Here is a 14,797-nt window from a genome sequence, read left to right as displayed (position 1 = left end):
AATAAAGAGATAAATCCCAAGAGATAGCATTATGTTGGTCCTGGTGACCTCTCATGGGGACCTCTGATGGTGACTCTCATGGTGACCTTTCATGGTGACCTCTCTGGAGTTATATCAGGAGTCTCACAGGTGCATCTCAGAGATAAGGAGATCTCTAATAGGATCTTGTTCGGCCATCGTTGTGTGTCAGTGGCACTGCACATGCTCAGTGTGAGTCTTTTGGGAAACTGAATTCTTTTGCGCTTCCTCCTACAGACAAGGCCGGAAACGCGGAGAAAGTAGAAGAGGAGATTGACATTGACCTGAACGCCCCGGAGACGGAGAAAGCGGCGCTGGCCATCCAGAGCAAGTTCCGCCGCTTCCAGAAAAAGAAGACGGACCCCAGCCCTTGATCGGGATGTCGCCCCCTGTCCTCTGACCTCTGCACTGCCCTGTACAAAAAGAAAACAAAAAGAACCACTGTGCGGCAGCTTCTGTCCCCCCCACCCCCAGCGGCACGAGGAATGCACGCAGGGCTGCGTTCTAACGGTCCCCTCCCCCACCCTCTGACCCTTAGACTATACTGAATGCTTGGCCCTACAGCCAGTCGGCCATATTGTAGATAATACCCCCCACCCTTAGTCTAGAAAGCCAATAACTATACGGGGGAGACTTTTATAACAAAGAGGATTATATGGGAACATTTTAATGGGTTAGAAATTATTTATGAAACAAGGTGCCTGCAATTATCTGCCCCCACGTTATTCCTTCCCAAATTGCTTGTTGTAAAGGGAAAGTAAACCCAGGGAGGCCTATCTGCAAGTGATGAGTGGGAGCAGCCATACTGCTAATCATGTAGAAACCAGTAATGGCACTCAACTGGGATTAGGGCAAAGTGAATGGCATCCATATATACCTCTCCTTCCATGGCCAGTCATTGCAACAGCTCATAAATCACATTCTATGTACTAAAGGGCCACGAAATTCCAGATGTATGTATAATGTATGTAGATTGATATATATATATATATATATATATATATATATATATATATATATATATATATATATATATATATATATATACTGTATATCTGCTGCTCTGTTTCTTTATTTGAGAAGAACTTGACTCCTACAGTTGGTGCCTCCAAAGGCTCAACGCTCCAACCATTGCTGCTATAGTCCTACTGCCATCTAGTGACCGCTGTGTGGAACAGCAGCTGCTTTACAACGTTCCATGTACAGAGCATACAGAACCCAAGGTCCAAAGGTTGATCAAAAAAACAAACTTCAAACCAAAATACTCCATTATATATATCTAATTCATATTAATGCTATTTAAGGGCCTTGAAATCTTAATAGGTAACGGCCAGGCGTATGGTTTATATAAGGCCCGGTAGGCCTGATATTAAAGATGCGACGAAAATGTTGAATTCTTTAAATCATATAAAGCAGAATACACTCATGTGATAAGACCCCCACCCTTTACATTTCCTTTAAAGGTCACTTTCCCTTTAAACAGTCTCTTCTGTCCACTGATGGTCCCATGGAAGGGTTCATTCCCTTGGAAATGTTTTAGCATGTTTAAGTAATAAAATAACTGAAACAATCAGTAATTGTGTTTTATATGGGAGGGAGGTTCCATATTGCTTCCCTGGCAATAACACATGTAGCTCGTTTATATACAGAATAACACAGCCCAGATGTTCTTTTCCCCAGAAGTAAGTCTTTATTAAGATTTTTAATGTCAATTGTGTTTTTTCTGCAAACAGAAGGGGGGTGAGGTGTACATGGCATATACATTTTCAACCTTTTATTTATATACATTGTATACACAGATATAGAAATAGAAGGGACAGGCGTGATATTTTGGGCAATAAAGGAGAAGCACAGAATTGAGAACATTGGTCATTTCCCGGAATTTGGGGGATTCCTAGGGATCTGCCTGTTGGTAATACCCTATTCTGACTATTCTGGGTCGGACCCAAATTTTACTGGAAGTCTAAGTTTTTGTTTTTGTGGAGACAGGGCCCAGAAGCCTTTGCAGCTTTCTGAATGTCAAGTTTGGTTATTGTTTAGGCTATTGAAGAAACAATATAGAAAATAAAATATAGAGAAAGAGATAAAATGCCATTGAAAATCATACAAAAAAGATGTCAAGGTGGTTAATATTTAATGAGAACGAGGGCACAAAGCCAAAAGAGTTTTTATTTCATAAATTCTAAACCAAGAAACTTCATTATGTCTCCATTGCTTGGCCTAAAACTCACTTATAATGCAGCACCATGGAAAAAAGAAGATGTACATAGGATGGACACCAATAGTACAACAGTGTATATTAAACTACATGGACACTAATTCCAGACTCAAGGCCTGCAGAGAACTCAAGAAGAAGAATTGAGGAACCAGGGAAGCATTAAGTTACATAGTCCCACTCTGCTACCCTTAGCTCTTGCAGATGGCATCATGGGATATGAAGTCTTTTTTTATAGGTCTCTCTTTAACTTCATTGCTGGTTGGCGCTTAAGAGAAACCGAGGCCTCGCTAGCAGCCTTGAAGTTAACGGAGACAGAGTTAAAGTTTTCTTCTTCTCTCACTTCTGGAGCAGAGAAGTTAGAACCGTAGAAATATTGCCCTGGAGAGAGAGGCGGTAAAGGCAATACTTGTACATACGCCACCACCCAAGGGTGGGTTTTGAAGGTCAACATGGTGTCTTAACAAAGATATGCCATATATATTGGGGTGAGCTTGACTTATCCATGGTCTTGGTCTTCCTTGATGATATTATGACCCTGCATAACTTGGCAAGACTCTATGTCCACCCATCATTACAAGACCACAAATCCAATGATGTTTGCATGAGGAAGAGCTAAGGAAAGTTTAAGGGTAAACAATATCTTGTATGATCAAGGTCATCACAGAATAAGCAGATGGTCTGTATCTACCATTAGGAACCCAACTGTATCTGGAAGCCAAGGGGTCTACCTAAAACCAACACAAGCTTAGAGAATATAAGAATAACCTACTGTCCCTTAGGTCTGACCAGTGGTAATGATTCTTCTGGCTGGTGCCTTGATCACATAAATATTTCAGTGAGTATGCAGTCCCGTTGGGTTGACCTTGCAAATGACCTTGCATTCTATTGCGTAGCAGTCACTCCTGCAGTGATAAGTTGGGTTTCCCTGTATCCCAGAGGAGTCCTACATTAATCCTTGTTTTCTCTGAATGTTCTTGCTCGTTTCCCGCAGGGAAAGGTACCTGATGGTCTAGGCTTGCGTGACACAAAATAGGTTACTGAAGGCATTAGCCGCGCCATATGAGCAGTGGGAATTTGGGAGTGTTGAAAAAAGAGTGAATTTCCAATCAGAAAATGCTATAGCCATAGAGGTATAGAATCATCTTAATAGAACCAAAAATGTTGGGTTTTTGCCAGAAAGTTTTTGATGGAAATAGTAATTTGAGGACTAAAAAGGTTACCTGGGAACTATGGTAACATGGGAATAGTTTGCCCAGTAACCCACAGCATCCAAACGGACGTTCGCTTTTTTCTAGTGCAGTTTGGTAATGAAAGCAAACATCTGATTGCTTGGCCGGGCCTTGGGCAAAGTTCGTCCAAATAACTGGAATGTCCTACTCAGCAACATCCCACTCCCAAGCCCCCACTGCTCTGCTATTAATTAGGTGTGTTTCTCAGAGTCGCTTTTGATTAAGTTCTTTAAGGCGTTTTTGAGGCTGTTTTTACTGGGGGACTTTACAGCAGCTCTGTGGGGCTGATCGCCTTCTTCGTCCCCCTTCAGCTCCATCTCGATGGTGTAGACCACTTTGGAGCTGCGGGGGGACTCTTCTTCTGCCTTCTTTGTACCTTCCCTGCCTGCTAATTGCTATTTCCTATCTTTGCGGAAGTCGCAGATGCCGCCCTTGGCCTTCTTCTCGCTTGCTTTGCCTCTGGTTTGGTCTAGCATGGCATAGAGAAGCGGGGTCTGCAAAAAACAAGGCACAATTCATTCAAGTGTTAGCCACTGGGTGTTTGATCTATAACATGTTCTAGCCAGCTTTTTCAATTTTCTGTTCTAGCCACCAACCACTAGCTGGATACTACTTAAACTAAATTCAAAGTTTGGGGGGCCATAAAATTCCATGCAAAACTTCTTAAATGGTAAGAAGATTGTAGAATGCACTTTTAAGGAGAAGTAGAACCTGTTTTAAAGTATAGGGCCCTTGTACAATCCATGTTTTCCAACTGCTACATCAGACTCCCAAATACAAATTGGTCAGTTGCACCTTTATTGTCAGGCACCATATTTGACCACATCATCTCCAACGCAGTGAGTCTGATGTAGTAGTTGGGGGGAGGTTGACCTGTACAAGGGTCCAGTGATGACCCAAAACCCCCAGGAGTTGTGGGGTTTGGGAGGGTTTGAGTCAAGAAGGTGGGTGGTGGGTCAAACTTCGCCCCTATGGTGGCTGATCCCACCATATGGGAGATCCCCAATTGCTACATCATACTCCCAAAATATAAAGAAGGTCAGTTCCACCTTTACTGTCAACCACCATGTTTGACGATATCATCTCTAGCATCTCCAGTGCTGTAAGTCTGATGTAGTAGTTGGGGGGAGGTTGGTCTGCACAGGGGTCTGGTGATGACCCAAAACCTTCAGGAGCTGTGGTTTTGGGTGTGTTTGAGTCAAGAAAGTAGTTGTGGTTTCAGGTGGGTCAAACCTCAAGTAGAGCCCCTCACTTTGGTGATCCCACCAATGTCATTAGAGGGAAGTCGGGTGGAGTTTGGGTCATAACTTCAGAAGTAGCAGGTTCAGACTGAAACATTTCTGACCCACCAAACACTACAGACTAGGGAGAGAGATCCCCAATTGCTACACCAGACTCCCAAAATACACAGTGAGTCAGTTGCACCATTATTGTCTACCACCATGTTTGACCATATCAACTCCAACATCTCCAGTGCAGTGAGTCTGATTTAGTAGTTGAAGGGAGGTTGGCCTGCACAGGGGTCTGGTGATGACCCAAAACCTTCAGGAGCTGTGGTTTTGGGTGTGTTTGAGTCAAGAAAGTAGTTGTGGTTTCAGGTGGGTCAAACCTCAAGTAGAGCCCCTCACTTTGGTGATCCCACCAATGTCATTAGAGGGAAGTCGGGTGGAGTTTGGGTCATAACTTCAGAAGTAGCAGGTTCAGACTGAAACATTTCTGACCCACCAAACACTACAGACTTTATTTTCCTTGAAGAATGAGCTGGGAATAAATATTCTGAGGCCATTTGGCACTCGTCATTTTTTCGATATATATATATATATGGATATGAATGGGAGTGGTGACACAGTCACATTTCGAGAGGGACGTTGTGACATCTGTTTACCTTTCATTTTGGGGAAAGAATAATGACTGTAACAGTTGGGTACACACAATTAGCCAAAAAGTCAACAGTGATTTTATGGCGGTATAAATTCTATAGCCCCGTATTTGTTTTAGTCTGCAGGATCCATAAATATTATTTTTTGGCAGAGAATCAGTTCCAGGCTGCACTGCTTGCAGCAGCATAACGAGATAAATTAGCATACAAATTATACTCTAATTATATACAAACAATATTTTAGGGCTTAGCAAACAAATCCATTTTTCAAAGTCATAGTTTTTAAATCACAATAATGACTTTCAATACAAATGGTCAGTTATAGTAGAACCCCATTAAACAGGTGATGCAGGACAATAAAAAAAATGTTAGAGATGGTCTGAGGGCCACGTGTGGCCCTTAAAGGACCAGTTGTACATGCCTCTTGGTGGGTATAACTAAAAGTACCATAAGTACCATAAAGGACCCTGAGTGTGAAGGACATTAGGAAGCTGGATGGCAGTTTCCCCAAGGGAAGGTCCCTAAAACAGAGGAAGTGACTATTTCACAGTAAACTCTCCTACTGTTGCCCCAGCTTCATAAATCAGGTTGTGTTGTGTATTGCTGCTCACCTGTCTGCTACTGCGTTTGGATGAATCTTTTGCTTTGTGTAATTTTCCCCTCTCAAGTGCACTGAAAAGAAAAGATGAATGTTAAAAGAAGAGGGAAGAAAAAAAAGTGTGGTGCAGTGAACTTTATTAGCAAGAGACAAAAAGAAGAGCATAGTGCAGGTGAACATTCCAAGAGAGGAAGGAGGAAGAGCATGGTGCAGGTGAACATTCCAATGGAGAGGAATAAGGAGTAATGTGTAGTAGTGAATTCAGACAGTGAGAGGAAGAAGATGTGCACATAAGCATTACTAGTAGGAGGAAGAAAGAAGAGCATTGTGCCAGTGATCATAACTAGCGAGAGGAACAGTATGGTGCAAATTAATACTGCTAGAGAGAGGATGAAGGAAAAGTATGGTGCAGTTGAATATTACCAGTGAGAAGAAGGAGGAATAGTTTGGTACAGTGGATATTCCTTTCCAAGTGAGATGAAGAAAGAAGAGTATGGTACAAGTAAACATTGGCAGGGAAAGAAGATGGAAGAAGGTGTTGTAGATGAATATTACTAGTGAATGGAAGAAGGAAGAGCATGGCACAGATGATCATTTGAAGGAGGAAGAGTCTGGTGCACATGAACATTACTACTATGTGAAAGAACTTGGTGCAGGTGAACATTACAAGTGACCATAACTAGGTACATTGTGGTGCACAAACTAAAACTAGTGAAAAGGAAGGAGGAGAAATAAGGTGCTGATAAACATTAGAGAGGAAGTTGGAAGTGGTGCAGATGACATTACTAGCAAGAAGGAAGTAGAGTTTGGTCAAGTAAACATTAGCAGTAACGAGAAGAACACATTGTGTAGGTAAGCATTACTAGTGAGAGGAAGAAGGAAGAGCATGATGCAGGTGTACAAAATTAGTGAGATGAAGAAGGAAGAGCATGGTGCAGGTCTATATTACTAGTGAGAGGAAGAGCATGGTACAAGTGAACATTACTAATGAGAGGAGCGAGGAAGAATATAGAGCAGATGAACCATTACTGAAAAGAATGAGGAAGACAAAGAGTGTGGTGTTGCAAACATTTCTAAAGTAAGGAAGAAGGAAGAGTGTGGTGCATGTGAGGACATATATCAAGGACAATACAAAAGCTGCTGTAGGGTAGATAAGTGGGAAAAATACTGTATAGTAGGGTCAATGGCTACAGTAGGACAAGATAGCAACAAGAAGCCATATAGACAGTAGCACAAGTTTTGCCCAATCTGTTGCCTTTAGTTGTTATTGAAGAATGCCAACTAGCCAAAGGCTTTCAAGAGAGGAGTGCGTTGTAGTCAAACAGCAGCTGCCGGAACCAGGTGATAAGTATGATAGTCCTACTTTATACAAATAATTGGGCCACAGGCCTTGCCAACTCTAAAGACAGTCCTGCAGGCAGCAGAGACCAGGCCATTTATCATATTAAAGCTCAGAATACCAGGAGGCTGATACATGTTGTTTGATCAGGGAGGACAATAACGTAACTGGGATTTAGTTAGTAGAACTTACCTAAGCTCCCTCTGTACTCGGGCCTGTCGTCTTAACCAGCAGTACCGAATGAGCAAGATGAGGAGTGTCACCACAATGACTAAGGCCAGGGCAACAGCAATTATGATCCCCAGAATCAAACCGGCACGTGCAGGACCTGTAAAAGTCAACCACAAGGTCAAATTATGGAACATACCATGGTTTCACCCCTAGAACAGTTTCACAATTTCCATTATAAGCCTTGGCTAGCCACTAACTGTCCCACCTCCAATTTCAGACCCCAAGATCTTTGGTTGAACTAAACACATCTTTATGACTTGAAATGAAAATGCCATCATCCCAGAAAACCCACCTTTCTCTTGGACCTGAAGGTGAACATAGGAAGACTTTCCCACCACATCGGGTGGGTTCTTCACATCACAGGTGAAAGTGCCGTTGTCAGTTAACTCCAGGTTGTGCAGCACAATGCTGGCGTCCTTCCATTTTGGGGAGCCCACCCATTCAATACGATCTTTGAAGACCCCAGCATCAATAGAAGGTTGGCCCTTGGCATAGTGAAATACCTAAAGAAGAGAGAGAGAGGTTATAGTCTTTGGTTATGCCAACCCATGACCTCCGGTAAATTTATGAGAAGATGATCCAGTGCTCTGTACACTAAGAACCATGCCCTAGACCTTACATTATGGCTAAGGTGCAAAATCCAGCCCAAGATCATTATTTGAACTAAACACATGACTTGAAATTAAAATGTCACCTTTCCAGATAACCCACCTTCCTCTTGAGACCTGAAGGTGGCCATAGGAAGACTTTCCCACCACATCAGTTAGGTTCTTCACAGCCCAAAGACACATTGCTACACCAAGAATTGACCCCTGTCATAAATTCAGGTCTCCTACTGCACCTTCATTCCCTAGTTCCCCTCCTGGTATAGTAGTATGGTGTGTGCTTCTGGACATCCATGGGCCACCATGTGCTACCTCTTACAATTCTCTTTCTGAATTGGGATCAAAGATCTAAGCGTGACAGCAGGAGAGCAAGGCACATTGTGGGCAAAAAACAAGGGGCTTCACAACAGATGAGAGATCAGGCTTGCAAGTCTTAAGTTGATCATGCATCTTGATTTGGCCACCCATGTGCTGGGCCAAACTAGACTGATATGATTGGACAATGACTGTATAATGAAAGGGAAGGGTGCTATGCAAATGTGTTTGGAGAGGAGCTCATGATTGAGCCAAAAGACCTGCAGACATTCAGCCATATATCGGTTGAGTAGGATGGAGCTTTGGCACCATCCATGGTCTAGTAAGTTCCTTACTTACTATGAAGGGGAAATAAAGTCAGACTCTCTATGGCCACCTTTAGATACACAATATCCTTCCTGCAAAAGTCCAGCCACTTGTTTAAATGATATACCATGGGGCACTGTTTCACTGGAGGTTATGGAGGTGTTCATAGATACAATCATACAATTGAACATTTCTTTGTACACGATTCTCCACATCCAAATTCTTAACTTGACATATGTAGGAAAATCAAGGAGTTGTAAACCCTAGCTATAAAGTACTCTGTCTTATTATGTCACCCCTTTCTGGTGCCACCCTAACTTACTGCCACATACGTGTGCAAAAAGCTATATCAATAAGACACTGATATTATAGTGCCACCCTCTTTGGTTCAAGCAGGTGGGAGCACTGTGCTTTAAAGAAGATTTCCCCAGTATCAGGGTGCAGAGCAGATTACCGAATACATTTCGCGGCTGTGGTCGGGCTGATAGTGCCAACTGACGGAGATATCATCCGAGATCCATTCGCTCGACCAGAATGAGCAGGACAGGGTCACCCTGGAGCCCACAGTCCCATAGACCTCTCGATCAGTGTAAACATCAATTGCCAGGGTTGGAGACAGCACTATAAGGAGAAGCACAGGGACCCAAGGTCACAATCATGTGCAGGGATTGGTCATTAGTGCAGAGGGGTTCTGTAACCATATTATAAGGTATAATGTACCCCCTTACTGTAAATAATAAGGATATTAGAAGTATATATATATATGATAAAACAGATTATCCAAAGGAAAATGTAACAGTGTTGTACTAGTACAATAATGGTAGTGTATAAACTATATATATATAATATCTATAAACCAGAAGTCCCAGAAGGTTAGTCAGTAGGAGGCTGGGGATGCTGATTGGGTCACATATTTGTTTTTCACCTGCACAAAGTCAGACACAAGAAAAGTAACAGACCAGCCTCCAGTTTAGGGAGAGAGGGGCGAGTGTGAGTGTTAGTTGGACTTACCCAGTGCTGAGAGCAGAACCAGAGCCAGGAGGGAACATGGTGTCCTTAGTCCTGAGGTTTCCATTGGTGATTTAGTAGTGAGTGATCCCCTGATACATAGGGGGGAGAGAGCCAGATCCCCTCAAGTACCCTTCTTGTGATGGAATGAGGGAGGCTGAGCTGGGCACAGGGTATAAATACTCCTGAGGGTGGGATGGAATTGTTCCCCCCGGAGACCTGGCCAATCTGCAGACAGTATGGGCAGTGGGATTGGATCTGGGAAGAGTCCAGTCTGTCATTGTGTGGATGGGAGGAGAGGATGGTGAGGGCAAAGGCTGCGACAATAATGTTTCTGTTCTGCGGAGGGGGGCAGATAAATAAAGAGCAGGGAAGATTGGGATACACGACTTTTATAAGAAATCTGAGAGAGGGCAGTACAGACTGTCTATATACCTGCCACCATCATACGGCATCTGTGCTCTCCTGGCACTATTACACTTTACTGATACATGTCTGGCACTATTAGAGTTTACTGATACATGTCTGGCACTATTAGAGTTTACTGATACATGTCTGGCACTATTAGAGTTTACTGATACATGTCTGGCACTATTAGAGTTTACTGATACATGTTGCACTATAGCATTACTGATAATGTCGGCACTATTGAGTTTACTGATACATGTCTGGCACTATTACACTTTACTGATACATGTCTGGCACTATTAGAGTTTACTGATACATGTCTGGCACTATTACACTTTACTGATACATGTCTGGCACTATTAGAGTTTACTAATACATGTCTGGCACTATTACACTTTACTGATACATGTCTGGCACTATTAGAGTTTACTGATACATGTCTGGCACTATTAGAGTTTACTGATACATGTCTGGCACTATTAGAGTTTACTGATACATGTCTGGCACTATTAGAGTTTACTGATACATGTCTGGCACTATTAGAGTTTACTGATACATGTCTGGCACTATTAGAGTTTACTGATACATGTCTGGCACTATTACACTTTACTGATACATGTCTGGCACTATTAGAGTTTACTGATACATGTCTGGCACTATTACACTTTACTGATACATGTCTGGCACTATTAGAGTTTACTGATACATGTCTGGCACTATTACACTTTACTGATACATGTCTGGCACTATTAGAGTTTACTGATACATGTCTGGCACTATTACACTTTACTGATACATGTCTGGCACTATTAGAGTTTACTGATACATGTCTGGCACTATTACACTTTACTGATACATGTCTGGCACTATTAGAGTTTACTGATACATGTCTGGCACTATTACACTTTACTGATACATGTCTGGCACTATTAGAGTTTACTGATACATGTCTGGCACTATTACACTTTACTGATACATGTCTGGCACTATTAGAGTTTACTGATACATGTCTGGCACTATTACACTTTACTGATACATGTCTGGCACTATTAGAGTTTACTGATACATGTCTGGCACTATTACACTTTACTGATACATGTCTGGCACTATTAGAGTTTACTGATACATGTCTGGCACTATTACACTTTACTGATACATGTCTGGCACTATTAGAGTTTACTGATACATGTCTGGCACTATTACACTTTACTGATACATGTCTGGCACTATTAGAGTTTACTGATACATGTCTGGCACTATTACACTTTACTGATACATGTCTGGCACTATTAGAGTTTACTGATACATGTCTGGCACTATTAGAGTTTACTGATACATGTCTGGCACTATTAGAGTTTACTGATACATGTCTGGCACTATTACACTTTACTGATACATGTCTGGCACTATTACACTTTACTGATACATGTCTGCCACTATTACACTTTACTGATACATGTCTGGCACTATTAGAGTTTACTAATACATGTCTGGCACTATTAGAGTTTACTGATACATGTCTGGCACTATTAGAGTTTACTGATACATGCCTGGCACTATTACACTTTACTGATACATGTCTGGCACTATTACACTTTACTGATACATGTCTGGCACTATTACACTTTACTGATACATGTCTGGCACTATTAGAGTTTACTGATACATGTCTGGCACTATTACACTTTAATGATACATGTCTGGCACTATTAGAGTTTACTGATACATGTCTGGCACTATTACACTTTAATGATACATGTCTGGCACTATTAGGGGCAAATTCACTAAGATGCGAAGTTGCGCCAGGCGCAACTTCGCCGAGCTTCGCCTCACTTTGCCAGGCGTAGTTTCGCCAGTGCTCCGCAAATCCACTAAAATCCGAAGTTGTGCTCAGGGGTAGGGTAAGGTTGCGAAGTTGCGCTAGCGTTGATTCGCTATATAAAGCGAAGTTACGCTAGCGAAGGCTAATTTGCATACGGCGCGAAATTCAAATTTCAATGGAGGAACACGTATCTGCACTACAAATGCCTAGAAAACCTTCAAATCAGCAAATAAAAATTTTATTTTGCCCTACACATGTGCCCACTGTCTAGGTAAGTTGCCATGAGTCAGGAAATGTAGGGGGGAAGGAGGGGAGTCCTATCTACTCTATTGCGCTTCGCCAGGTCTGAGGTGGCGAAGGAAGTCTAGCGTAAAAGGTAGCGTTCAGTACACTGCGCAAGTTAGTGAATTTGCGTAGTTTCGTCGCTAGCGAAAATTCGCCAGCGTTCGTTAGTGAATTTGCGCAGTAGCGAAAATGCCAAACGCTAGCGAATTAACGCTAGCGTTCGGCGCTTCGCGGCTTAGTGAATTTGCCCCTTAGAGTTTACTGATACAGGTCTGGCACTATTAGAGTTTACTGATACATGTCTGGCACTATTAGAGTTTACTGATACATGTCTGGCACTATTACACTTTACTGATACATGTCTGGCACTATTAGAGTTTACTGATACATGTCTGGCACTATTAGAGTTTACTGATACATGTCTGGCACTATTACACTTTACTGATACATGTCTGGCACTATTACACTTTACTGATACATGTCTGGCACTATTACACTTTACTGATACATGTCTGGCACTATAACACTTTACTGATACATGTCTGGCACTATCACAGCTCATTGGTGCAAGCCTGGCACTATTAGAGTTTACTGATACATGTCTGGCACTATTACACTTTACTGATACATGTCTGGCACTATTAGAGTTTACTGATACATGTCTGGCACTATTAGAGTTTACTGATACATGTCTGGCACTATTAGAGTTTACTGATACATGTCTGGCACTATAACACTTTACTGATACATGCCTGGCACTATCACAGCTCATTGGTGCAAGCCTGGCACTATTAGAGTTTACTGATACATGTCTGGCACTATTACACTTTACTGATACATGTCTGGCACTATTACACTTTACTGATACATGTCTGGCACTATTAGAGTTTACTGATACATGTCTGGCACTATTACACTTTACTGATACATGTCTGGCACTATTACACTTTACTGATACATGTCTGGCACTATTACACTTTACTGATACATGTCTGGCACTATTAGAGTTTACTGATACATGTCTGGCACTATTAGAGTTTACTGATACATGTCTGGCACTATTACACTTTACTGATACATGTCTGGCACTAAAAGAGTTTACTAATACATGTCTGGCACTATTAGAGTTTACTAATACATGTCTGGCACTATTAGAGTTTACTGATACATGCCTGGCACTATTACACTTTACTGATACATGTCTGGCACTATTAGAGTTTACTGATGCATGTCTGGCACTATTACACTTTACTGATACATGTCTGGCACTATTAGAGTTTACTGATACATGTCTGGCACTATTACACTTTACTGATACATGTCTGGCACTATTACACTTTACTGATACATGTCTGCCACTATTACACTTTACTGATACATGTCTGGCACTATTAGAGTTTACTAATACATGTCTGGCACTATTACACTTTACTGATACATGTCTGGCACTATTAGAGTTTACTGATACATGCCTGGCACTATTACACTTTACTGATACATGTCTGGCAACATCACAGCTCATTAGTGTAAACCTGGTAGTATCAGAATTTCACTAGTGCATCTATGGCACTTTATTTTTCTGTATACCACAACCTCATAGTAGATTCTGGTGCTGTTTTAACACTGACACAGGGCATAATGGGTTCACTGTAAAACTAGATAGAAGGTAGAAAGCTCCAAAATGCATGATATTCCAATGTAAACTGATAGGGAATAACATTTTGTGTATGCAGATTTCCCTGGTAGCCCCCTGACTTGGATGGATTCTGTTCTCAAGCTTAGCCTTGGTCACTCGTACCCTGGCCTTGAGGCAGAGACACCTGATTGGCTGTAAGAGCAGTTCTTTTTTTTGTGAAACAATATCTCTAAGCTCTCCCACCGGTAACTCCCTTTCACAGTGTAGTTAAAACCTGGAAATTCGTCTCTTAAAGTTACCAGAGGCCGCTCACTGCTGTCTGAGGGAAGAATCTCACTTTATCTCACGGCAGGAGTGGCGCTGTCCTTTCACTCATACACGTGTATGTTCCCAAGTCTATAAAGACCTGTGATTTCTTTGTTTGGGGTTCTGACTCTTTGTGAGTTCTTTCACCTCAAGTGGTCTCTGGTAACTGAATTTCTCCAACAATAAGAAGATTGCAAGCTCCTTGGGTGTGTATCCCATCATGCCGCACAAGTAGACCACAGAACTAGAACCTGCCCCGTTAAGGTATTCCACTATTACCCAAGATTTACACTGAGATATTGCAGCACATCTCAAGCACCTCAGAAAACTCCATTATATGGTCAGTATATGAGGGCAGGGTTAATTAAATGGATCAATCTGGGTCAGGATTCTACAAACATGAAAATAACTTGGGATCACGTTCCCAGTACAATAAAGGAAATTCCCTATAATTCCATGGGTTTAATTCCTGTATTTATCAGCATGTCTGCTTTCTGCTAACTATGGGCCAACAAGTCACAATGAGGGGGATCTGCTGAGTCTGGAAACCCCCAAATACTAATATGTCCCATGGCTCCTATATAGACATACATC

At 42.0% G+C, this 14,797-nt stretch overlaps 1 protein-coding gene across 3 annotated transcripts; it reads right to left on the bottom strand.

Moving 5' to 3' along the window:
- Positions 1 to 1,685: 1,685 nt before the first annotated feature.
- mpz.L (myelin protein zero L homeolog) lies at positions 1,686 to 9,915 on the bottom strand. 3 transcript variants are annotated; one of them, NM_001358964.1, is made up of 6 exons: positions 9,750 to 9,915; positions 9,193 to 9,359; positions 7,805 to 8,015; positions 7,474 to 7,609; positions 5,956 to 6,016; positions 1,750 to 3,959 (listed from the first exon to the last, which is right to left on the bottom strand). In NM_001358964.1, exons 1-6 carry the CDS (start codon positions 9,811 to 9,813, stop codon positions 3,657 to 3,659), a joined length of 942 nt encoding a protein of 313 aa, NP_001345893.1. In that variant the 5' UTR covers positions 9,814 to 9,915; the 3' UTR covers positions 1,750 to 3,656. The 3 variants fall into 2 exon arrangements, with proteins under 3 accessions (XP_041427818.1, NP_001345893.1, NP_001345892.1); XM_041571884.1 differs by lacking the exon at positions 5,956 to 6,016 and having other exon boundaries at positions 1,686 to 3,959; positions 9,750 to 9,860.
- Between the last annotated feature and the right edge of the window lie 4,882 nt (positions 9,916 to 14,797).

Source organism: Xenopus laevis, chromosome 8L (assembly GCF_017654675.1).
Source record: "Xenopus laevis strain J_2021 chromosome 8L, Xenopus_laevis_v10.1, whole genome shotgun sequence".
Taxonomy (NCBI): Eukaryota; Metazoa; Chordata; class Amphibia; order Anura; family Pipidae; genus Xenopus; species Xenopus laevis.
Note: the sequence above shows the minus strand (reverse complement) of the source record. Positions and strands in the feature narration are given on the sequence as shown.